This window comes from Schistocerca cancellata, chromosome 7 (assembly GCF_023864275.1).
Source record: "Schistocerca cancellata isolate TAMUIC-IGC-003103 chromosome 7, iqSchCanc2.1, whole genome shotgun sequence".
Lineage (NCBI taxonomy): Eukaryota > Metazoa > Arthropoda > Insecta > Orthoptera > Acrididae > Schistocerca > Schistocerca cancellata.
Window position 1 is genome coordinate 581,781,575 of NC_064632.1, and position 25,307 is coordinate 581,806,881.

At 37.5% G+C, this 25,307-nt stretch overlaps 2 protein-coding genes across 7 annotated transcripts in view; one reads left to right on the forward strand and one right to left on the reverse strand.

Moving 5' to 3' along the window:
* The window catches only part of LOC126092950 (uncharacterized), a 79,642-nt gene extending 61,060 nt beyond the window's left edge, over window positions 1-18,582 (reverse strand). Inside the window, exons 1-3 of one of the 4 annotated variants that reach the window (XR_007521373.1) lie at window positions 18,101-18,582; window positions 17,866-17,940; window positions 1,957-8,051 (exon numbers count right to left, since the gene is read on the reverse strand). Coding sequence is in view for 2 of the 4 variants with exons in the window: in XM_049908682.1 (XP_049764639.1) it covers window positions 7,065-8,051; window positions 13,308-13,481 (1,161 nt within the window). In the remaining 2 variants the exon portion in view is untranslated. Of the gene's footprint in view, window positions 1-1,956; window positions 8,052-13,307; window positions 13,976-17,865 lie in introns of those variants that run through there. The other 3 variants (XR_007521374.1, XM_049908683.1, XM_049908682.1) reach the window with 3 other exon arrangements.
* LOC126092949 (medium-chain acyl-CoA ligase ACSF2, mitochondrial-like) overlaps window positions 1-25,307 on the forward strand; it is a 268,024-nt gene that overhangs the window by 146,450 nt on the left and 96,267 nt on the right. Inside the window, exon 1 of one of the 3 annotated variants that reach the window (XM_049908681.1) lies at window positions 18,642-18,692. The exons of the other annotated variants lie outside the window; for them this stretch is intronic. Coding sequence (XP_049764638.1) covers window positions 18,691-18,692 — 2 coding nt within the window. The 5' untranslated portion in view covers window positions 18,642-18,690. Of the gene's footprint in view, window positions 1-18,641; window positions 18,693-25,307 lie in introns of those variants that run through there. 3 annotated transcript variants of the gene reach the window in all.

Genomic DNA, 25,307 nt, shown 5'->3' on the forward strand with positions numbered 1-25,307 from the left:
AAGACTATACATAAATGCATAATATGTACACAGTACTGTTTGATCACTGCAGCAATTTTTGAGCATTCTAAATACATAGCAACATTTACTTAACTTTTTATTGAGCACATCTATATGCTTGTCCCACTTGAGACGCTCATCTAACCAAATTCCTAAGAACTTCTTATATTTCGGCTGAATGCCTTCCAGCTCACTCTGAAGATGGCTAATCGGTATTCAGACGAAATATTAAAATCGAATTTATGTGGCTGCACGCCCGAAATTTTGCGCCGGAAAAATATGAAGATGCATATACTACTTTACGCTTTCACGATCGCACCAAACTCCACAGTTTCTCATACTGGCCACTTGGCGCGCTGCTGGCACAGTAGGCATGGGCAACAAAATCGAGGGCCTCCGAGCAGCACCCCCTATAGAGGAAAGCCTGCGCGCCCGCTCAGTGACGTCACGCACGTAGTCTGGTGCCGGTGCTCGCAGTCCGTTTGGCGACCGCAATAGACTGTTACGGGAACCGCACGAGGAAAATTCGTAAAGAAATCTGACATAACTCTCTCATGAATTACAAGATTTCCTTTCTTAAATGACCCAGTTCTTTTGTCTGTAACTTATTTCTGCGTACCTTTTAGCCCCGACGTAAAAAGTGGATGTAATAACTTTCACTATCTGAGGCATCAAAACTCACAAATGAATGGACCCATTTCATTGTAGTTTATTTTACAGTTACTTTAATGGGGATTGTCACGACTTATTTGATGACAGTCTGGTTAGCCGTTCAAAGATCGTCAGCTACACAAAGTGCAAGTGTTTGCCACCGGCGTGCTCTTTTCCAATACCATTCCTAAACTGTAAGTGCTGTAGTATAAATTGTAAATCTCGAAAAGGCCAATCTAAACGTCTGCAACGGTATACACGGTATAATGGCTGACCACCATTCACCATTCTTCCGTTTTGCAGTTCCTGTGTAAGACGATTTTTAATGACAAAAATTTTGATTGAAAGCCACCCGCGAAAGATTCTCGTATGCTCTCGCGGACTTTCTATTAGGGTTTTTGTTTTGTTTTTTAAGTTAAATATTGCATCACTTTGACGCAGGTCTAATGATGTGGACGGCATTTTGCAAAGTAGCACACTTGCAGCTAACATTTTACGGACACTGTTATTGCCGCTGTTTATTCCTTATGTAGCAAAATCCATTTTAAAACCTGATTGGATGATATACCTGTGAATTAAAAAAAGAAACACGAAAATTGGGCAAATAGTGTTCGAATTATAACACCCCCTATAGAGAGGCACTAGTAATAAGCAATTGTACGAGTCGTTTCAAAAACTAACACTACCCTGAAAGACATGTTCTACATATGTTTTAGTCCATTTCGGCAACCTTGTATTCATGCTTTTTTTTTTTAATTTAAGGAAGTTTCTCCTGTTAATAGTTTTTAAGCGAAATGCAGTTCTAATGAATGATATCTCTTCTCAGTTTGTGCACCTTTCCCTAAGAAACTTTCTGTCCATTAAGAAAATCTCACTGACCCAAGATCAGTATGTAATGGTATTGCCATGAAGTTTTGGTATGCCAATACAAATTTCAATGAATTCTCTTTTCTCAGTAAGTTAACTAAATTTCCATTATGTATTGAAATTACATGAGGTCTCAAAATACAGATTACCAGGTTAGAATTTCGCTGCTCTAAACTGAATACCTTTGAAGAAAGAATGTTTCTGTAATAAGAAATATATACTTTAAAACAAACTGTTTGCATGAATTGCATATAAATAAATTTCAACTACGAAGTAAACTTTCATTTCATCTGTTGAAGTTTTATGACGTGATGTGATCTGTGATGAAATAATTGTGAAAAATGAACACATACCTTCATTTGGCATCACATTTGGGCTGCACTCACCAGTGGCTTAGATACTCCGTAAGTTGGGGGGGGGGGGGTGGTTCAGCTCTATTTAGTTGCAATACTTTAACAGATCATCATTCCAAAATATATATACTGGTAATTGTTTAGAAGTGGAACACAAGTTTCATCTACTGACCATGCTGATATGAATGAATGCAAATGAAGTAAAAAAAATTCTGTGTATGAATGAATTTATTTATTTCTTTTATTCAGCTTCCATACACTCTTGTCAATAATCACTAACACATGGAATGAGAAAAATTTTAGATTATAGTGGTTCACAACAGAAAATTATAGATGTACAGCATGAATACTATGTAGGGACAAAATAATTAAGACTTATGGACACCACGTCCAAACATTAACAATAAGCACATTCTTGAGACTTAAGTTTCATAATTTTAGGAATAATAATGATAAATTTTGAACAACATTAATTATTAAATTGCTATTTTATAATCTCCAGGGTAGTAATGGAAGGTCTTCAAGTAAGTGGGACACTAAAAGAACGCAAATAAAACACTTCACGATAAAAGTTTTGTGTACGAAGAATGCATATGAAAGCACTGTAGTAGAAAAATGGCAATGCATATAGACATTATATTAGGTCACCCTGTAAATTGCAAGTAATTACCATCTGTAAGTGTATGTTATGTGGCAAAAATATGTCAAGTGGTGTTGGAATATGATCTGGTTACATTAATTAGATTAGGTGAGTGAAAAGCAATTGTGGCAGGCTTAAGCTTTTTGAATATTCTTTTATACTAAACAAATATAGTCAAAAAGCCAACAGAAGGGCGTACCTGAGAGTCCACCTCAGATATTTTCCTCCTCAGCAAAGATGAGCTAACAAGAAGGCACTTTACGGCACAGAGCAAGCATCTATTTAAAGAGCTCAGTAATTAGTCAACCTGAGGATTAGTGGCACTCAATAGTGCTTGTAACAGAAGTGAGAGCTGTTCCACAATTACATTACTATTAATGAGGAGACCTGCCAATCATTATACACAAAGAAGGCCATGAAAGTACTGCAAAGCCCTCCCCTACCAGCTTCTCCATTTGTAATGGTAGTAAAATATATACAAACATGATCTAAATAAGAAAATGTTGAAAGAACAACAGTTATAACAGCTGCAGAGAAAGTAGTAAACTCAGAAAAAGAGAGGCAATTGTCACAGCATGCACATCTGCACTCATAACAGTGACAGTAGTAGAAGACAGAGGAACACCACAAACACTACGTGAAATCGAAGTTTGTCTACCTAAAGAATGCATAAATACTATTGTAGCTTTTTCAACAGTAACAATTACCATATTTACCCGAATCTAAGCCGCACTCGAATCTAAGCCGCACCTGAAAAATGAGACTCGAAAAAAAGATTTCCCGAATCTAAGCCGCACCTGAAATTTGAGACTCGAAATTCAAGGGGAGAGAAAAGTTTTAGGCCGCACCTCCAAATCGAAACAAAGTTGGTCCATTGTAATATGAGACACAATTTAGGTCGAATGAATGACGATACAGCTACAGCTTCGAGTCGTAAGCTTTACCAGGTAGCCATTGCTGTGCGTCAGGCGCTCCGTCCGTATTTATACGGGTACCCTTCCTTTTTCACGTGCTTCGTCTGGTTTGAATCGATTGCTTATTTTGTTTGATCTGATAAGTGCCGTTTTCTCTGTTATAGGTGTTTACGTCACTCTAAGCTGAAAATGCATCACTGTACTGTGTCATGCATTGTTTGTCGCATTCTGATAGTGCGTGTTTACGGCCTGTCGCCGTTCGCGGCACGGCTTGCTTTTGTGCGCGCTACCGCCGCTTACAGCTAAAAAGAGGCGAATCGTCTCATTAGCGAAGCAATGGCAAGAGACTGCTATTTGTTGTTACTTACACTGCTGCTTTCTTTGAGAATGATCAACAAGAACCAAATAATAGGCTGCGTATGATAGAACATGTTCTGAATGAGAGTTAGGCGAAAATTTTTCACAGTTTGAAAATCTTTGCGGCCGCTTCTTTAGTACATCAAATTCTGCACAGAAATTAGTCATCTTTGATTTAAAAATCTAGTCAGTTGCCGTGGTTCATTTCTGACTGTATTACTATTAGGCTAAGAATAATACGAATATAAACATGACACGATAAGTGTATTCTTCCGCGTTTGCTGTTGTCTCACTCTAGTTTCGTAGTTTATTAGGCAGACAGGATTTAAATGAGATAGCAACAAACACGGAAGAACACATGGCAAAATGTTTATATTCGTATTATTCTTATGGTGAATGGTGAAGAGAATACTGCTTGTGATTCACATTTCATCAGGTTACTATTAGCAACCATCTCTTCTCACAGGTAGGAAAAAATTCAGAACGTAGAGTTGGCCATATTGAAAAACATCCCAAACAGTCTTGCCAGTCGGATTTTCGTAGTACATTGAAATTCTAATACATTCGAAGATGAACAATACGGAATTTGTATTTACTTCGTTTGATAATGTATGAAAATGCAGTGGTCGAAACTCGGGGCGGAGAAAAAAAGCTCGTCTTCCACCTTTTTTTTTTTAATTTATTTACTGACGCAGAGGTTTTGGCGCCAGTATTTATCTTTGTGCCTACAGAGCATGTCTGTGTAGCGCTACATATATTCGACGGCAGAAGTTAGTTGTGGCGGCACCTACCAACATTTTTCAGAACTTCCGCTTGCTTTGCACTCGATTCTAAGCCGCAGGCGGTTTTTTGGATTACAATGGATTACAAAAACCGGAAAAAAAGTGCGGCTTAGATTCGAGTAAATACGGTAATGAATCACTACAAATTGGCAGATTTCTCACACGTATCACAAGCTAAAGTAATAACTTCAGTATACAAAGAAAAAGGTTGCAGAGAATGTAAAGAACTATAGAGCAATTTTGCTCTTGTCTTCCATTTATCACCAAAACAAACTAACCTTCTTTTTAAAAAAAAGTGAAGTCTGCTATAGCACAGTTTGTGTAAGTTTTTCTCAAAATAATAAAGGAAGGTGATCAAAATGGCATTGTCTTGTCTTTGTCAACGGCATGTGCCATGTTGGGCCACATAACTTTATTACACAAATTAGAAATACTATAAATAAGGCGTGCAGCAAAGAAGTGGTTTGTCATACTCGGAAAACCAAGTTAATTGATTTTTAGGTTTCACATACTATAAAAAGATTACTATTGGTCCTCTCTGCCTGCCACACCCCCTCCCCTCCCTCCTGTATGTATCATTCACAACCCAACTTCAACTGAGAAAGAATTAGTGTAAGATTCTTTAATATAAAGATTAATTTCTTTGATAAAAATTTCAAGTGTTTATAGCTGTTAGCAGCTGTATATTAAAATATTTATATAAACTCTCAGCCATAAGTTGCAATTTGGTAAATTTGACTAGTTTCAGATTAACCTAATTAGTTCAGCTTAAGAGGCATTTGTTGATGTGGCAATATTACTGATGACAGGTTTTGTATTAATGATTTAAAAAGAATCTAAGATAAAGATTTCAAAATTATGTTGTAAGAGTTTGCAGTTTTCGCTGAGTGTTTTTTGAAATTTTTGTTCCATTAACCTTTTTACAGTAGTTGTTTAAAAATATATTGACACCAACCCAAACAACACTTTCATTATTGCCTGGGATGAACGTCCATTGCAGCATACCCCATCAAATAATAAAAAGTTATTTTCTTGTAGAGTAGCAAGTGCTACTGCACAGGCAATAGCACGTTGATTCGTAAAGGCAAGAAAATCTCTTTCATGTTCTTTGAGAAGTTTGCTGATGACAATATAAGTGTGGACAATCATATTTAAAATAGTGTCTGATGGGTATTTTAGTCCTCCATGATCAAGTCTCTGTATCAAACTAAAATGTTCATTTATTGGCAACTCCTTTTCAATCACAATTTCATTAAGGCAACTATCACATTTCAGCTTCTTAATCACTGCATGAGCACAGTAGCCTGCAATGAAAGTTAGACGTTGCAATATCTTTCACTGAAAGAACATCGTCTACAGTTACACTGACTTCTATGTCTAATGTGTCTGTTTCTTCAAGTTCAGAAAACATAAAAAATTTTATGGCTCCTACTGTGATATTGCCATAGGAAGGAGAACATAAAACTAAAGGCATTACACTTTGAATTCAAAGCTTCTTTTCTGCTTCATAGACTTGTGTCACTGAAACATTGTATTGGGAACCTGCAAGCTGTCTATACTTTCCAAAACGCCGCTCAAGCATATCTGTTTGTAGCTTGGCTGTCAGTAAATAGCTCGTACCTAGCTCTTCAGTACAGTATCGAGCAATCTCTGCAACGGCATATGCTGAATAGCAAAAAATGTTTCTTTTATGAGAAACCCACTTGACAAACCCTTTGCTTTCCACACATCAAGCCAGTCTAGAAAATCTAGCAAAAATTGCATAGAAACGCTATCAGTTGTCAACAGCTCCATATAAGGATTCTGTTTGTGTTTCCCTTTAAACACTGATTTCACATTCATGACATCAAACCATTTTGTTGTTATTTGAATATATTCTGCTGTTGATGGTGCACGTCTCAAATCAAATTTATCACTAGCTACCTCAAGGCCCTCTGACACATGTCGATTGAATATCTGCAGCACTAGTTTCGTGCTCTGTTTTTCTAACGATGTAGGGCAAAGTGATTTGAGAGACAATGTGTGACAATATTTTACTAAAGAACTGGATCTATGTCATAAATCTGTTTCAGTGTTTTAAAAGAAGCTACAGAAAACTTATTTTCTTCCACTTCTTTTCTAACTGGAAACTGAGGATAAAACATATCTTTACCATCATTTTTTTGGTTCAACCACACATTTCTTATGCATTTAACAATGTGTATGGCATCAATTAAAAAGAAAAGTTGGGGATTAGGATCAGATGAATGTTTAAAAACTATATTAACAGCTTTATCCAGAGAAAACATGGACATGGTTTTGCTATTGATTTTGTTGTCAGTTACCACACAAAAAAACCCTATAGCCTATTAGTTCAAGGCCATTTATTATGGCCAGTAGCACATCGTATAATGCATTAGATGAAATGGTTTTCACCGGTAAAATGTGAACAACATCCCTGTACAAAGAATTGACACTCTGCAACATAAATACAAACGCTGAATTGGCAGCACATTCCAAGTTATGACATGCCCAAAACACTACCTCCTTTATATTCCAAATAAGAATTTAGATGAATTTCATCTACACTCAAAACAACATTGACATCATCGCTGTTCAAGTATTGAAATTTCTGTCTTGCATAGGACACGAAATTACTTCCCCCAAGCCTTTCGTGAGATGGATTCACATTAAATTTGCTGCAGATCCTACGCAGAGTGCTTGGATGTGGCATTTTCATTAATGAGCTGCTACGTAAAAAATTGTAAGCATGAGATGAAATTGAAAATAGCAAACACAGTATCATAAATGTAGAACTAAACCTATGATTAAATTTCTTGACATTTATGAGACTAACTTGTTCATATATAAAGTCTACCATCTCCTTTTCACTCTCCTGAAAACTGTCTTTCACTATCTCTACAATACTATCTATAGAAGTTTCTGAGTGCCCACAATCTGTGTCTGAAAACTTCTGCAGTACACTGACAATTTCATGAATATTGATTACAATTACAGGAAAAGTTCTTTTTCCTAATGTCTTAATTTGTACATCTTTCTTAAACAATGAAACATTTAAATTACTATCTATGACAGAATGTATGATTAATGGTGCTGGTTTTCGTATTATCTTCGAAAAACACAGTGATTTTGTTTGTTTTTTAATCACACTCCACTCGTTGGGCAAATCCACTTCCTTCGTACGCAACATCAACTCTTCTAAAGAACTGAAGCTGAAAGTGTTTTCATAGTCCTTCTGTGATGCTAAACTATATTGTAACGCTGCAGCTAACTGCTCATTTTCAAGCCTTTGCTTTTTCTCCTCTGGCCCTTCACGTCTACTTTCTTCCTTTGAAAGGTAGGAAGGACAGTTTGGGAGTAGTGATGGAACTGCATCTGGTCTCAAATGTGGTTTGAAAAGGGGGGCTGTTAATAACTGACCAGTCCTTTCAACCACAATTTGTGTTTCCCAAATAACATCATCCTTGTGAAAGTGAACATGACATACCTGTAATTAAAAATGAATAAAAAATGAAAAAGGTGCTTACAATTGAATGTGATGACAATATTAACAGTGTGAAAACAATTTATGAATATAAAGTTAGTTTCTAGTTCTAAAATACAAATAGACTCTCAACTAAAATGCAGAAGAATACTCAAGTATACATGCAGTTACATGTCATGGCAACAAGCTCTTAGAGATGGTGAAATGAAGAAAGTACTTGCCCCATCAATAATTACAAGCATTGACTAATGTTTGTAGCATAATTCAATAACAGTGATTTTTTTTTTTATAATTTGGCCTTGAAACCTATATATTCACTAGAGGGGGTGGGATTTTTGCTTAATGTCTTGCTCTGTTGCCTCCTCCCCCCCCCCCCCCCCCACACACACACACACCTCGGTCACAAGAAAGCATGATGACACCAAATTCACACAGGTGTAATCCATAGAAGCAACTGTGAAACAGTAACAGAATAATACAAAGTAATTGTCACACTGTGTAACCTTTAGAACTATGAAATACTTAAAGGTAGATGCTTTTTATCGCCACTTATGTGCTACCTATTAGGCTAAACGTGAGCACACAATTGCTTTCAAGTACTTTAGCTGTGTATCTATAAGGCAGCTGTGTAGGCCACTGGCATGTATCTGAAATTCCAGACCCAGATAGTAAGAATTTGTAAAATCCACAAGTATTTTTTTTATTTTTTACATGTTTTCACAGTTTCTCCCTTTGCATTTTGTGATGGCCTGTTAATCCATTCATGTACTCATTTATTTTTCCTGTCAATGGTTCACTGTAAAGTCGAAAGCCTACTATATTCCTTGCATTGACTTCAAATTCCCACCAATAATTTATTAAAAACAAGCGACTGAGACACTGTTTTTACTTCATTTTCAATTTCTGGGTACACCACATTCCTTGTTTTTGAACAGGCAACTTCTTAAAGACTTTTACAGCAAAAAGAAACACATACAGAAGCAGAATGCATCGAAAGTCGTCTGTATCTTCAGTGCATGTACTTAATTATAAACCGACTTTTATTCCTAACCACGGACAGCATAAACAGTAAGTATAAAGATATACTGAGATATTTAACTACGTAAGTATGACTGTGCTTAGGCTACACTGGTTGAACTTGCAGAATACAGAATTCTTTTAACCTATACCAGTAAAACTGTAGAATTGCCAGGGCTAGAAAACGAAACACTATTTTCTTCGGCACTTATGCAGTTAAGATCTAATATATTAGCCAAAATGTCGCTGACCTTCCTTACTGCTAGAGGTGGCAAAAAATAACGTAACTGATATAAATAACTGGTTACTGAGATAATCGTTCCTCTGATACAGGCAGTTATTTCAATAATTGTCTAATGTCAACAGTGCCTCGCGCCATCTGTTGACCGAAGATCGTACTACGCTTTCGCGTCAACTCGTCGGAGATCTGGCTAGGAGTAGAAACTAAGGCCGGTATTAGACTATCAAATTTCTTTGTCAAAGATTTGATCAAAGATGTGATCCAATATTCCGTCCAATATATTTGACAAAGATCTTCGACGTAGCGCTAGAGGGGGTATTACACTGTCATCAAATTTTTCGTCAAAGTTCAAGATGGCTGACAACAACTTGTTATTAACCGCAGCAGTTCTACGTACTCCAATTGCATTGTGTGCACATGCGGAAAAGAAGTGGGGGAAAAAATGGAACCATACATACGAGGTTGACAGTCTTAAAAGTCCTGGGATTACAACTCGATAATAAATTCAGTTGGGAGGAGCACACCACAGAACTGCAGAAAGGCCTTAACAAATCTGTATTTGCAATTCAAGTGTTAGCAGACATAGGCAACATAAAAATGAAAAAGCTTCCATACTTTCATTCCATAATGTCATATGGGATAATATTTTGGGGTAAATCTTGAAGTCAAACAAGTTTTCAAGGTCCAAAAGCGTGTAATACGTATTATTTGTGGAGTAAATTCACGGACCTCCTGCAGAAACCTCTTCAAAGAACTGGGTATACTAACTACTGCCTCTCAGTATATTTACTTCTTAATGAAATTTGTCGTAAATAATACATCTCTTTTTCCAACAAACAACTCAGTTCATACATACAATACCAGGAACAAAAATGATCTGCACAAGGACTTAAAAGCACTTACTTTAGTTCAAAAAGGGGTCCACTACTCAGGAACACTCATCTTCAATAATTTGCCAGGAAACACAAAAAATTTAGTTAGAAATAAAGATCAGTTTAAAAGGAGCCTGAAAGACTTAGTACTGGCTAACTCCTACTCCAGTGGCGAAATTTTTAATAGAAACAAATGATGTATTTATTCATACTATTAGTATTGTTATTTCAGCTTAAAAAAAAAATCGACATGTTCCACATCCACGAGGCTCTCCTCAGCACGGATCTATGGAACGAAAAAGTAATCTAATCTGGGTGAAGACGTGGGTTTTACGATGACACGATAAAAGCATTCAACAAAACTTGTTACGTTAGCTTACAGTGGAAGACGTCAAGTCATACACCAATTACTTCAGAATGGATGAGCATACATTTCTGTATGTGCTCAATGAAGTGTATCCTCATATCACAAAGCACAATATTCACTTAAGAACTGCTACATCTTCAGAAGACAGTCTCACTGTAACACTCAGATTCCTTGCTACAGGACAGGGTTATGTTATGTTAGGTTAGGTCAGGTCAGGTCAGGTCAGGTCAGGTCAGGTCAGGTCTCCACTCTCCTTAATCTATTTTTGTATTCAGGGTGCCTCACATTGTAAAGCTCCCCACCAGCTTCATACATCTCTATTAATTTTGTAGTTGTCGGCACACATCAATTGTATTTACCGCCAATGTTTATAAAAACACTACAGACGACACAACGCTGCAGCAATGCTAGCGCTCCATGTGGTAACATGTCACATTGCAGTGAACAGAAGACAAGCGGTTTCTTTTATCAAATATACAGCGAGGCCCTAGATTTGATCAAATATGGGACGACATTTGACAAAGTCCCTATTACACTATCAAATATCTTTGACAAAGATATTGGACAAAGATATTGGACAAAGAAATTTGATAGTGTAATATCGGCCTAATGAGAAGGTAGACCATTTGGAAGGCATTCTATAGGCCATGGGAATAACTGTGAGACTGTGCGCCATCTGTTGATAAGAACTGTGTACTATATCGTGCGCCTTCGTTACTTTTAGCACAAACAATTAAATAAGGTTAATGTCCGAGCAGTGGCTGATAGGAGCTGCAGTACAAGCATTAACAAGCAGGTCGTTCCCTTAAGCCACCGCCTCATATGTCAATTTAGCTTAGACGGGTTGTATAGAGAGTGGTACCATAAGAAATTCGAGCGACTATGGAAACAACTGTCAGCGATCGGTATTTTCCTCTGGATGTTATCGTTATTGGCTCACAGTTCTCGCTCTCTGGCAGTTATCGGGCTACCATTACAGGTAACCTGGAAGTTGCTAACGGAATAACTGTGTCTGTGTTCCTGATACAGTGACTCCAGTCTTAGACCCCGTGATATTACAGACACGATAGTTACTGCAGCGAACAAAAATTTACGTACTTCTTCGGAAATAGCCGCTGGCCATCACGAATGACAAATAACATGTCAGAAAGTATAACATAATACAGTTGAATATAATAATTATTATCATCATCATTTGTCAGGAGATTGTCAAAATATGTGAATATATCACAGTAACTGCTAATATTTACAAAATTGATACTGTCAGAATAAAACACAGTTACGCACTTTCAATAAATTTATCATACACAGAATACCCGACATTGACTGTTGCAACAAAGTGTTGTCAAAACCGAAATATAGCAGAATTTTTACCTAAGCTGGTCTATCAGTCTCTGTTACGATATTCATCTACAGAGTAGAAGGAGGGGTCAATGGAAGCGCCTGATTCCACCCGTCTGCTTCGACGTAAAGATGTTGTGGTGTGTGAATGTCATTACGGCACGGTGTTTACGAGTTGATTTGTGGACTTTTGGGATTGTGGGTTTATTTTTCGCAATTGTAGGTGTTGGTTTTTTGGCATCAGTAGCTGTGGTGGACCTATATAGGTCACCGGAAATGACCGATTCCTATTTTCATAGTTGTATGTGTTGATGTTTTAGTATCGTCAACCGAGGTTGACCTATGTAGGTCATGGGAACTGTCAGATTCCAATTTTCGTACTTTGTTGTGGGTATTGGTGTTTTGGTATGGTCACCTATAGTTGACCTATATTGTTCAAGGGAAGTGTCAGATTCCTGCAGATTTTTGTTGGTGTAGCAGAATGCTGTATTTTTTTCTTTTTGTTCTTCATTTTGTGTTTTGGGATCATGTTTTTTTTCTCCTTCCTCACACTAAAACCCCCAACTTCCCGCAGTTGTCCCATTGGTTTGGTTGTATTTTTGGTGGGAGATGTTATTGTATTATTTATATGTATCTTCGTGTTTGTTGCCATGTGTATGTAGTGACGTAATACACACACTTACAATAGCCATTTCCGGCATATTGATGACGGGTGGAATCAGACACTTCTGTATCAAATAGTCTTTCAAACACACTGTAAACCGTGCTTTATCTGAAACCAAGATTTTAATGGCTGCTGTCTTTATGTAGATTGCTGTTCCCATTTCTAGTACTGATATTATGTATTGAGCTGTTGGTTGGAAATACTTGCAACAAATTACATTAAGGAATAAATATACTGGGAAGCAGTGGTTAGAATAGAAAGTTCCTTGAACAGGTTCCTACATGATGTTCTTGAATTTATACCACAAACGATTTTTAGTACACGCTTTTACATCCGAAAAACTTTCGCTACGTTTGATAAGTTACCACAGAATATGCTCCCTTATGAAATAATAGAGTGAAAAAAATGTGGTATACCCTTCCCAACTGAATTTATTATCGAGTTGTAGTCCCAGAAATGTAACACTGTCAACCTTTTCGATCTGCATGTCTTCATATGTTATAAACATGCTGTAGCTGGAGAAATCGAGCAGTTTCCAAATCTGACATAAAACTTGGATTAGCGTACTCACACTTTCCCCAATAGGACTCGCTTTTACAGCACAGGAGAATCTGTCACATTACGTATATTTTTTTGTTGTATTACAAGGCTGTACGCTTTATTCTATTATGTGAGAAGCACAAGAAATTAAGCTTCGAATTTGACCTACAGTACTCAGTTTACATATTACTTCATACTTGAAAACGCACGTTGTTACCATTTTATTTAAACACTGCTGTGGCGAAGTTCCGCGTACTTTCTGTCGCAGCTGCGAAGATAATATTTCTAATAGCGACCGATAACCTACAAACATATAATATGAAACACTAATAATCGTTCTAACATCAACTAAAATGTACCCGGAGTTAATAAGGGTTATGACACGATTCATACGACATTCCTGCCATTTCACACTATTCGCAGTTATACCGATAACTAAACTGATGGATTCCAACTATATCGTTATTTAACTGTAGCCCCCTCTGAGTATTCGCTAGCGAAAAATAACTTGGCAGTTATTAATAACAGTTAACAATAAGGCCGGTATTACACTATCAAATTTCTTTGTCAAAGATTTGATGAAAGATGTGATCAAATATTCCGTCAAATATATTTGACAAAAGTCTGTTAGACTGTGGTATTACACTGTCATCAAATTTTTCGTCAAAGTTCAAGATGGCTGACAACAACTTGTTATTAACCGTAGCAGTTGCACGTACCGCAATTGCATTGTGTGCACATGCGGAAAAGAAGTGGAGAAAAAAAGGAACCATACATAACAGGTTGACAGTCTTAAATTCCTGTCATTACAACTTGATGATAAATTCAGTTGGGAGGAGCACACCACAGAACTGTAGAAACGCCTTAACAAATCTGTATTTGCAATTCGAGTGTTAGCAGACAGACAATATAAAAATGAAAAGGCTTGGCCACTTTGCCTACTTTCATTCCATAATGTCATATGGTATAGTATTTTGGGGTAAATCTTCAAGTCAGACAAAAGTTTTCAGAGTCCAAAAGCATGTAATACGTATTATTTGTCCTGCAGAAACCTCTTGATAGAACTGGGTATACTAACTACTGCCTCTCAGTATATTTACTCCTTAATGAAATTTGTCCTAAACAATATTTTCCAACAAACAACTCGGTTCATACATACAATACCAGGAACAAAAATGATCTGCACAAGGACTTAAAAGCTCTTACTTTAGTTCAGAAAGGGGTCCACTATTCAGAAAAACTCATCTTCAATAATTTGCCAGCAAACATAAAAAATTTAGTTACAAATAAAGATCAGTTTAAAAGGAGCCTGAAAGACTTACTAGTGGCCAACTCCTTCTACTCCATTGACGAAATTTTTAATACAAACAAATTATGTATTGTATTTATTCATACTATTAGTATTGTTATTTCAGCTTAAAATAATTGACATGTTCCACATCCACGAGGATCTCCTCAGCACGGATCTATTGAACGAAAAACTAATCTAATCTTGGTGAAGCCGTGGGTTTTACGACGACACGATAAAAGCATTCGACAAAACTTGTTACGTGAGTTTACAGTGGAAGACGTCAAGTCGTACATCCATTACTTAATAATTGATGAGCATACATTTCTGTATGTGCTCAGTGATGTGTATCCTCATATCACAACGCACAATATTCACTTAAGAACTGCTACATCTACAGAAGACAGGCTCACTGTAACACTCCGATCCCTTGCTACAGGAGAGGGTTATGTTAGTTTAGGTCAGATCTCAAATTCTCTTAATCTATTTTTGTATTCAGGGTGCCTCACGTTGTAAAGCGCCTCATCAGCTTCATACATCTCTCTTAATTTTGTAGTTGTCAGCACACTCCAATTGTATTTACCGGCAATGTTTATAAAAACACTACAGACAACGGAACGCTGCAGCGATGCTAGCGCTCCATGTGGTAACATGTCACATTCCAGAGAACAGAAGACAAGCGATTTCTTTCATAAAATCTACAGCGAAGCCCTAGATTTGATCAAATATTGGATGACATTTGACAAAGTTCCTATTACACCATCAAATATCTTTGACAAAGAAATTTGATAGTGTAATACCGGCCTTATCAAAGAATAACTGGAACTGTGATAACGGTTACTCCAGAATAGTGATGGGCTAAACTGCGATTTTCCGATATCAGTGATTTCTGTGAATGCTACTTTTCAGTATCAGTTATTCTTAACTGTGATTTGTCGCAGTTAAGAGTCGCAGTTAAGGAACATAGTTTGTGTATCCCTCCGCCACTGCTATTTCTGCGATTTCTGCTACTTCCGCGATTTCTGCTACTTCTGCGATTTCTGTGACTTCTGCTACTTCTGCGATTTCTGCTACTTCTGCGATTTCTGTGATTCCTGCGACTTACCACCGTATGAAAAAGTTACATCTGTCAACACAGAAAATTGCATCTCAACAAACCTGTCATTGGCAAGTATGTTTTACGTTTTTTCTTCCGTTGGCTTTAATTTTGTATTAAAGAAACAACTGTGAAAATATTAATAGTGTAATTAATATGTAAGTAGCGTACTGTACCGTAATAGTTCGTATTTAGAAAATGAATTCTAACATATTGTTATGTTCACAGGTACCTGAGCTACATTTCAGTCACTCAGTAAAGTGATAACTCAAAATATCATTGTCAACAGATTTGAAGAAATTGCCACAGCGTCTTTAGACCGTTTTCGTCAGACGAGAGGTTAGTTTCTAAGCGTTTCAATGGACTTAATTACTTCAGTGAGATCGTTCTTGCAAATGTGATATTCATTATAGCAAATATTAGCAATCTACTCTGTCAATTATATTGCTAGTAATTAGTGACAGCAAAAATTGTTTAATAATCTTTGTGTTTTTGCAGACGCAGTTCTGACTCCGATTACTGGTTGCTGTACGTATCTATCCACATCAAGGCTGTTGAGAGAGACTCATGAAGATTCAAGACAGCTCGTAGAGGATTTGCAGTTTAAAAATGAAATAATTGTGAAATAAGTGTGTGAGTGATTAAACTGTGTTTTATTGAAGTTGTTGTGCGATTTTAAAGGAATAATAAATGTCAAATACAGTGAGTGAATTATAAAAATCTCATTTTCCACATGTTTAAGCCGTCCTATACCCATAATTTTCCGCCACTTACTTATTGGTAAACACTTGTTGGAGAGTGACATGCCGCCCCCCCCCCCCCCCTTTCTCCACAATCTTGGTGTGACACTGACCTGTAACATATCCCGAAGTCTACAATATGCATTTTGAGGCTGTTGATATGAAAGTGGGAAGTACAGATCTTCCAGTTAAATCGGGAATAGCTTAAGTGCATTACTTGAAAGTAACACAGGAAAAGCTTACTTATGTAGGTGGTAGTAGTGTCGGCAAAAAGTTCTTGTGTGTGAAGTTGCCATGTAGAACACCAGGTGTAAAACTTTTCTCCAGAGTCTTGAACTGTATCAGAACAAAAGTGAGGCATTCATATGACTGTTTTCATTTCTCTACACTTATACAGATGTCTGAGTTGTGCTGTGTTAACATTGCAAAGTCCTGTAGGCATGTGGAGTATTAACCAAAACTGTCATATTGGAAGCAGAATCAAACACATTTCTTACGTTACTTGATATTTTTTGGAGAAAAAGGCAATGTTGCTTCTTATTAATATAATACATTCAGAGTCACAGCAGTATTTGACCAATCATAACTGATGCTGAATGTGCATGTCGTCATATAATATGAAGGGCTTATTTCAATAGTGGTACAAGTCCATTAGCTCCACTTTTCTGTCTATAATGCTTCTGAAATTAGTGATCCAAACAGACATAAATAAAGGTTCATCTCTAGCAAGAAGCCATATGCTTGAATATTTCTGGTATCTCAAATGCAGATTTGTCAGCGCTCATTTAACTTTACGACTCTGTATCTCAAAATGAACAAAAATGGACTTGTACCACTATTGAAATAAGCCCTTCATATGCACACACAGCACATCGAACTCGTGAGGCACAAGGCTCTCATAATGAAGTACATACGTCGGTCAACAGATGACACTAGGAAAAGTATGTTAACTGCGCTTTTTAGTTGCTACTTGCGACTCTTAGTTGCGATTTGTCACAGAAATCGCAGTTTGACTCGGTAGCGAATAGCGTAGTATGAACTTTGCTCAACAGATGGTAATGCTAACTGCGCTTTTTAGTTGCTACTTGCGACTCTTAGTTGCGACTTGTCACGGAAATCGCAGTTAGACTTGATACCGCATCGCAGAGATGGACGTAGTACGAACTTTGGCCAACAGATGGCACTGTTAACCGCGCTTTCTAGTTGCTACTTGCGACTCTTAGTTGCGATTTGTCACGGAAATCGCAGTTAGACCCGATACCGTATCGCAGAGATGGACGTAGCACGAACTTTGGCCAACAGATGCCACTGTTAACCGCGCTTTTTAGTTGCTACTTGCGACTCTTAGTTGCGACTTGTCACTAAAATCGCAGAAAGCAGTGCTAAATTCGACCAATAGATGGCTCACGTCTTTGAATATGAAATACTACTTGCGACTGCTAACTGTGACTGAAATCGCAGTTAGATTCTGTAAAGTTGCTACTGTGATATCTGTGACTTCTCAGTCACTGTGATTTCTAACAGATACGCGATTTCCTGCCCACCACTACTCCAGAATAACCGTTTGGCCCACCTCCACTTACTGCATAAGTGCCTATTCGTTGTTAGCACACTTAACCTCTTTTAAGAAATAAACGAAACAAATACTCACTCTTGAACTTGGAGGAGGAGTGAAGTTATCTCTGCGAATACTTGACAACCATTTCTTCTTCGTTGCTTCATCCTCCTGAAATTTAAACACGGTTACTTTTGGTACACAGTCGTAATTGCCTCTACAATACGGCACACAACAACGATACGGCATTTTGCAGGCAACGAAATTTTCACAGGCAAGAAAAACACATCACCAGTTTAGTGCACAGAAACTAAACAACCAAATAACGTACACTAACGCAGGAACACCAGTACTACAACAGTAAACTGACGCGAAACTGGCCGAACGACTATTCACAAGCATTGTTCCGTGAAACTGTTGAAGAAGGGGCCATGTGTGTATCCACCTTATGACGTCACGCACTACGTAGACACGCTTTCCTCCTACTCCGAGGCGAAGTGTCGCGACTGTAAAAGTACCATTGCCCCACTTAGCAGAAGAATGTTGAAAGTTAGGTGGACTGATACGAACGGAGGAGGTTCTCTGCAGAATCAGCGAAGAAGTAATATTCTGATAAGAACAAAAACATTCTACCATTTACACAGAAGAATGTTGAAAATTAGGTGGACTGATAGGGACGGAGGAGGTACTCTCCTGAATCAGCGAAAAAAGGAATATTCTGACAAGAAGAAGGAAATACGTCGAATACATCCACAAAAAAATAACGAGGACGTAGGTTCAAAGTGCGAGGCAGCCCGCATGAAACCAGTCTGACAGGTGATTAAAAAAAAACAAGTTTTCCTTAATTGGAAATGTTACAACACAAGTACATATTTGAGACAGTGTGTAAAGTATTCACCATATAGTTTACTTCCCTATAAAATGTAATTACGTTTTTCTTACGTCATCTTACATAGGCTGTTGCATTGTTAGCAGCAAGAGGCAGAAGGGCATTGTTGGTGCCCCAGTTTTAGCGATTTTGATCGAGAACGTATGCTGTAGTGTTCTGCTTCGTCACACCAGTATAAAAGTACTCGTATATTTATTGATCAACTTAATCATTCAGTGTACAGAAGCGTACAATATGATATGGACCAAATCAAACAAATAATATGAGAACATGTATAGACATAGCATTACTTCTTATAGTTTACATCTCACTGAAGATGTATCACGTATGTATTCATAAGAATAAGTTCAAATAATAATGCTGCTCATAATCAGACAGCAAATTTAATTAATGGTCAATTAGTTATTTCTAATGGAAAAGTTTGATTTTGAAACATAAAATCTAAAATTTAATTTATGATTAGATAACATTGAAGAAAGTCTTGTATGCTGTAAAAGCAGTGCTTTCTTAGGCATGCTCTTAATGTTTTTAAATTTTGTTGATTCTTGAATACTGTCTACTGCTTTTGGGAGATGGTTGTATCGTTGATTCCCATACATTTAATGCTGTTCCTTTACAGTTTAGTAGAATGGAGAACTAGTCTTTTTTTATGTGTCATTATGGTGACTGTCTGGATTCCTGTGCAGTCATTGATGTTTCGCTTAATAAAACAGAAATTCAAAAGTATATTGGCTAGAGAGAGGCAGTATGTTTAGTTTTTAAAGAGTGGTTAACATGTTTCTCTTTGATTTTTGTACAGGGTTATTCTGATTTCTTTTCTTTTGTTGTAAATAAGTTGATTTAGTACTGTGACCCCAAAAAGTAATTCCATAGCATAGTACTGAATGGAAAAGAGCATAATACATATGTGTCAATGTGCTGGCATTATTTAACTTGTCCCTCACTGAGTGGATCACAAAACCAAGTGTGCTTGACCTGGCATTAATCGTGTCAACCTGTTTGTTCCATGTGAATGTATCAGTGACACCAGTCCCTAAGAATTTTGATTCATTGACAAATTCTACATTGCTGCCAGTTAGTGTTACTGTTTGAACCTGAGGAGTTCTGTTCTGAATGGTATGGAAATTAGGCATACTGCCTTTTTTTGCATGTAGGAGTAGTCTATTTGTTGCAAGCTATGAGCCTAGTTGGTTTGTTTTTCTATTAACTGCTGACTGAAGAGATTCATCTGCATTTGATACAAGGATATTAGCATCATCAGCAAAGAGAGATGCCTTGTTAGTGGGTAAGGTGGAAGGGAGGACATTTATATCAAGTAGAAATAATGAGCTGCCTAGAACAGAGCACTGTTTTATGACTTGTGTAGATGACTGCAGCCCATTTAGAATTTGTGATCAATTGACTTTATTTATTTGAACATACTGTGCTCAGTCTTTGCTGCTGAGCCAGCCATGGGTACCGGTAGTTCTCCTTACCCCCATAATAATCCAACTTTTGCTAAAGTGGCGTGTGATTTTCCAAGTCAAAAGCCCCTGTGATGTCAAGAAAGACACCTATGGTTGGGTATTTCTTGTCAACTAGATGTAGAGTTGTATCAAGAAATTAATCTATTGCATCAGTAGCAGTTTCATTTTCTTGGAAACCATACTGAGCAGAAGAAAGAAAGTTGTATTTTCCAATAAATGATTTTAGTCTGGCAGCCATTGCGTATTCAAATATTTCGCTGAATACAGACAGCACTGCAACTGGACAGTAGATGCTAGGATCTTCTTTAGATCACTTTTTATGTATGGGTATGGCTTTTGGTATTTTAAGTCTCCTTGGGAATATTGCATGTGAAAATGAAGCATTTATTACAAGAGAAAGTGGCTTACTAATAAGTTTGCTGTAATGGTGTAGAAAGAACAAAGGGATCATATCTTCTCCTGCTGATGATTTTTTTGTTTATTTTATTATGAATTATATTTTCTCTCTGTGCTCCCGATGTTGGTGATAAGAACATTGTCTTGGCGAAGGTATTAAGAAATGGTTGAGGGTGTAATTACTTTTTAGATGTTCTGTTAATTTTTCTACAGTTTCAATAAAGTTGGAGTTACATTCCTAAGCTACTTCCTCTTGGTCAGTAATCTATGTTGCAGTAATGTCACTAACACTATTTCTATCACTACCCATTTTTGCATTAATTATTTGGCACATGCATTTGCTTTTATTATGTGAAGACATTAGAACGTTGTCATTGTGTAGTTTTTTTAGCAGCATTCACCACATTTCTAGGGTCGACAGAAGCGTCCGATCCCACGTGTCGGCTTTGACCCGTGACGTAAGGGTGTTGTCGTGTGTGACGTCATGACTGTGCGGAGTTTGGTTTGAGTGTGGCTGTCTCCAGTTCTGTTTTATCTTATTTTGTTTACTTTTCTGATCTGTTCGTTCTATCTCGTGAGATTTTTTTTTTTTTTTTAAATTGAAAAACGCTTATTACTTATTTTAATTATCTGTTTCCTCCAATTTCTGTTTTAGTTTATTATATTTATCTTTCTGATCTGTTCGTTCTATCCCGTGAGATTTTTTTTTTTTTTTTAAAGACAAAAAACACTAATCAGCTACTGAAGCATCTTTATCTTCTATGGGTTGCAGGGGTTACGACCCCTGGGGAGGTGGGTGGGTATTCATGCATGGCTGTCTTCACTTACACATTGTAGCTACGCAAGGCGTCTAAATTTGTTTATATTTAGTTTGCCCCCCCCACCCAAAACACCCGATTTCCTGCGCTTGTCCCGTTAGTGTCATTAGGCTTCTTGTGGAAAGTGTGTATGTTTGTTTTTGTTTCCGCCATATTTGTGACGTCATGGGTCAAAGCAGATGGGCGGGATCGGACACTTCCGTATTTCCCATTTCTAAATATTTTTTTGTATGCAGTGAAGCACTTTGCCTAGTTTCCTCTCTGCATTTGACACAAAAAATTAAGGACATTGCTTTGACAAAAATTTGTGCTTTGTAATTCTCTTGTTTTTTACTTCCTAGAAAGACTGGCTGTATACTCATGCATTATGGTCAGAAAATCCTACATTTACAGAACAATCTATGTTGCTAGCTACTTGGTCAAGAGCATTTACACTTTGGTTGGTTACCCTAGTTGGGGATGTACACTTCATATCAGGGTTGTAACAGTTCATGAAATGTTTAAAATTACGCTGGTTGTCACCTTCTATAAGGAAATTGATATTAAAATCGCCACAGATTATGACTCTGCAAGGGTTCCTCTGTACTACCTTTTGTAATACTGGTATGAAATTTCTATAAAAGGAGCACAAGCTGCCTGAAGGAGACGTATAAACTAATATTACGTAACAGTGATATATTTGATTTCAACATCTGACAATTCCATGTCTTTCTCTGTAGAGTGAGAGTTGCATATTTCCAGTGGTGAAGCTGTAACACTGTATTTTACAAATATACAGCTTCCTCCACCACTGGAGACTTTCCTTCAAAAGTGGTGCACTAGTTTGAATTGTGGTAGCACAAATGATTGTCCGGAGAGGTGTCCTGTAATGTTCAGTAATACCCAGTATTTTGGCATCTGACAGTTCACTGTTCATGCTCGTTATGTTCTAGCTCATTCAGCTTACTCTTAAAACGCTGTACAGTAGGAAAATAGTGTTTTGGCGCAGAGTCATGTTTCTCGCCAAACAATGCATTTCCACGAGAGAATTCTGGCACTGTCTCATTAATTAAAACTCTGTTTGGATTTATTTATAGCATTACTGTATGTCTAAACTTCAACTTAAGTTGTCAAGTCTGATCTATTTTAGGGGCATAGCAAAAATCTTCCTCTGTTGCAGGCCCTCATGGCCTTAAGTTAGCACTTACTGTGGCTGATGCTCCTGTGTGCCATTGCTATAGTTTGCACATTTACTGGTGATTGAGCTGTTTGAGTCATTGCTGTTGCTGCAGTAATTGTAGGAAACTTCACTCTTGCTGTCCTTCCTGGTTTGTTTTGTGGTACTAAATTAGCTAAGTGAAAAATCTGCGCAATACACGTTTGTATATAAAAGCCAATATAGAAATTTTCCCTTGTGAAAGACCACTTGTACAAGATCGTGTCTGGATTTAAAGTTCTATATATGCATATTTTACTGTTCGTGTCGCTTCTCCTGCATATTCTTTCATTGACTGAATCAATATCCGTTTGAATTGCAATTTATTTAAAATTTTGAACATTCGCAAGTGTCACACCAAATTAGTATTGTTATCATAAATTGTAGGATTAAACTAAATTGTGCTCTCTTAAATTTTAAGGACAGAAGGCCTCTGTCCTTGTTCAGAACAATAATCTAATTTAATTGTACAATTATGTGAAAAATATGTTAGTTTCAGAATTTTTGGGCACTTATGAAAATATATTTTTGTAAGTTAGTGGTAAGAGTGTTTTGGATAGGAATTAAAATTCATTGCAAATCAGCTTTTGTGGTTCACAGTTAAACCAAAGTATACATCACACCTGAATTTCATAGTGTAATAATGCAAATAAACATGGGCTTTTGAGAATTTTCAGAAGCTAACATTGTCCTTCGTATAATATATGAGCAATTTCCTACCCCCATGAACCATGGACCTTGCCGTTGGTGGGGAGGTTTGCGTGCCTCAGCAATACAGATGGCCGTACCGTAGGTGCAACCACAACGGAGGGGTATCTGTTGAGAGGCCAGACAAACGTATGGTTCCTGAAGAGGGGCAGCAGCCTTTTCGGTAGTTGCGGGGGCAACAGTCTGGATGATTGACTGATCAGGCCTTGCAACACTAACCAAAACGGCCTTGCTGTGCTGGTACTGCGAACGGCTGAAAGCAAGGAGAAACTACGGCCGTAATTTTTCCCGACAGCATGCAGCTTTACTGTATGGTTAAATGATGATGGCATCCTCTTGGGTAAAATATTCCCCCATTCGGATCTCCGGGCGGTGACTACTCAAGAGGATGTTGTTATCAGGAAAAAGAAAAAAAGAAAAAAAGAACTGGTGTTCTACAGATCGGAGCGTGGGATGTCAGATCCCTTAATCAAGCAGGTAGGTTAGAAAATTTAAAAAGGGAACTGGATAGGTTGAAGTTAGATATAGTGGGAATTAGTTAAGTTCGGTGGCAGGAGGAACAAGACTTTTGGTCAGGTGAATACAGGGTCATAAATACAAAATCAAATAGGGGTAATGCAGGAGTAGGTTTAATAATGAATAAAAAAATAGTAGTGTGGGTAAGCTACTACAAACAGCATAGCGAACACATTATTGTGGCCAAGATAGACACAAAGCCCACGCCTACTACAGTAGTACAAGTTTATATGCCAACTAACTCTGCAGATGATGAAGAAATTGATGAAATGTATGTTGAGATAAAAGAAATCATTCAGATAGGGAAGGGAGACGAAAATTTAATAGCCATGGGCGACTGGAATTAGAGTGTAGGAAAAGCGAGAGAAGGAAACATAGTAAGTGAATATGGATTGGGGGACAGAAATGAAAGAGGAAGCCATCTGTTAGAATTTTGCACAGAGCAAACACTTGGTTCAAGAATCATAAAAGAAGGTTGTATACATAGAAGAATCCCGAAGATACTAAAAGGTATCAGATAGATTATATAATGGTAAGACAGAGATTTAGGAACGAGGTTTTAAATTGTAAAACATTTCCAGGGGCAGATGTGGACTCTGACCACAATCTATTGGTTATGAACTGTAGATTAAAACTGAAGAAACTGCAAAAAGGTGGCAATATAACGAGATGGGACCTGGATAAACTGACTAAACCAGAGGTTGTACAGAGTTTCAGGGAGAGCATAAGGGAACAATTGACAGGAATGGGGGAAAGAAATACAGTAGAAGAAGAATGGGTAGCTCTGAGGGATGAAGTAGTGAAGGCAGCAGAGGATCAAGTAGGTAAAAAGACAAGGGCTAGTAGAAATCCTTGGGTAACAGAAGAAATATTGAATTTAATTGATGAAAGGAGAAAATATAAAAATGCAGTAAATGAAGCAGGCAAAAAGGAATACAAATGTCTCAAAAATGAGATCGACAGGAAGTGCAAAATGGCTAAGCAGGGATGGCTAGAGGACAAATGTAAGGATGTAGAGGCTTATCTCACTAGGGGTAAGATAGATACTGCCTACAGGAAAATTAGAGGCCTTTGGAGAGACGAGAACCACTTGCATGAATATCAAGAGCTCAGATGGAAACGCAGTTCTAAGCAAAGAAGGGAAAGCAGAAAGGTGAAAGGAGTATATAGAGGGTCTATACAAGGGCGATGTACTTGACGACAATATTGTGGAAATCGAAGAGGATGTAGGAGAAGATGAAATGGGAGATATGATACTGCGTGAAGAGTTTGACAGAGCACTGAAAGACCTGAGTCGAAACAAGGCCCCGGGAGTAGACAACACTCCATTGGAACTACTGACGGCCTTGGGAGAGCAAGTCCTGACAAAACTCTTATCATCTGGTAAGCAAGATGTATGAGACAGGCGAAATATCCTCGGACTTCAAGAAGAATATAATAATTCCAATCCCAAAGAAAGCAGGTGTTGACACATGTGAAAATTACCGAATTGTCAGTTTAATAAGTCACAGCTGCAAAATACTAACGCGAATTCTTTACAGACAAATGGA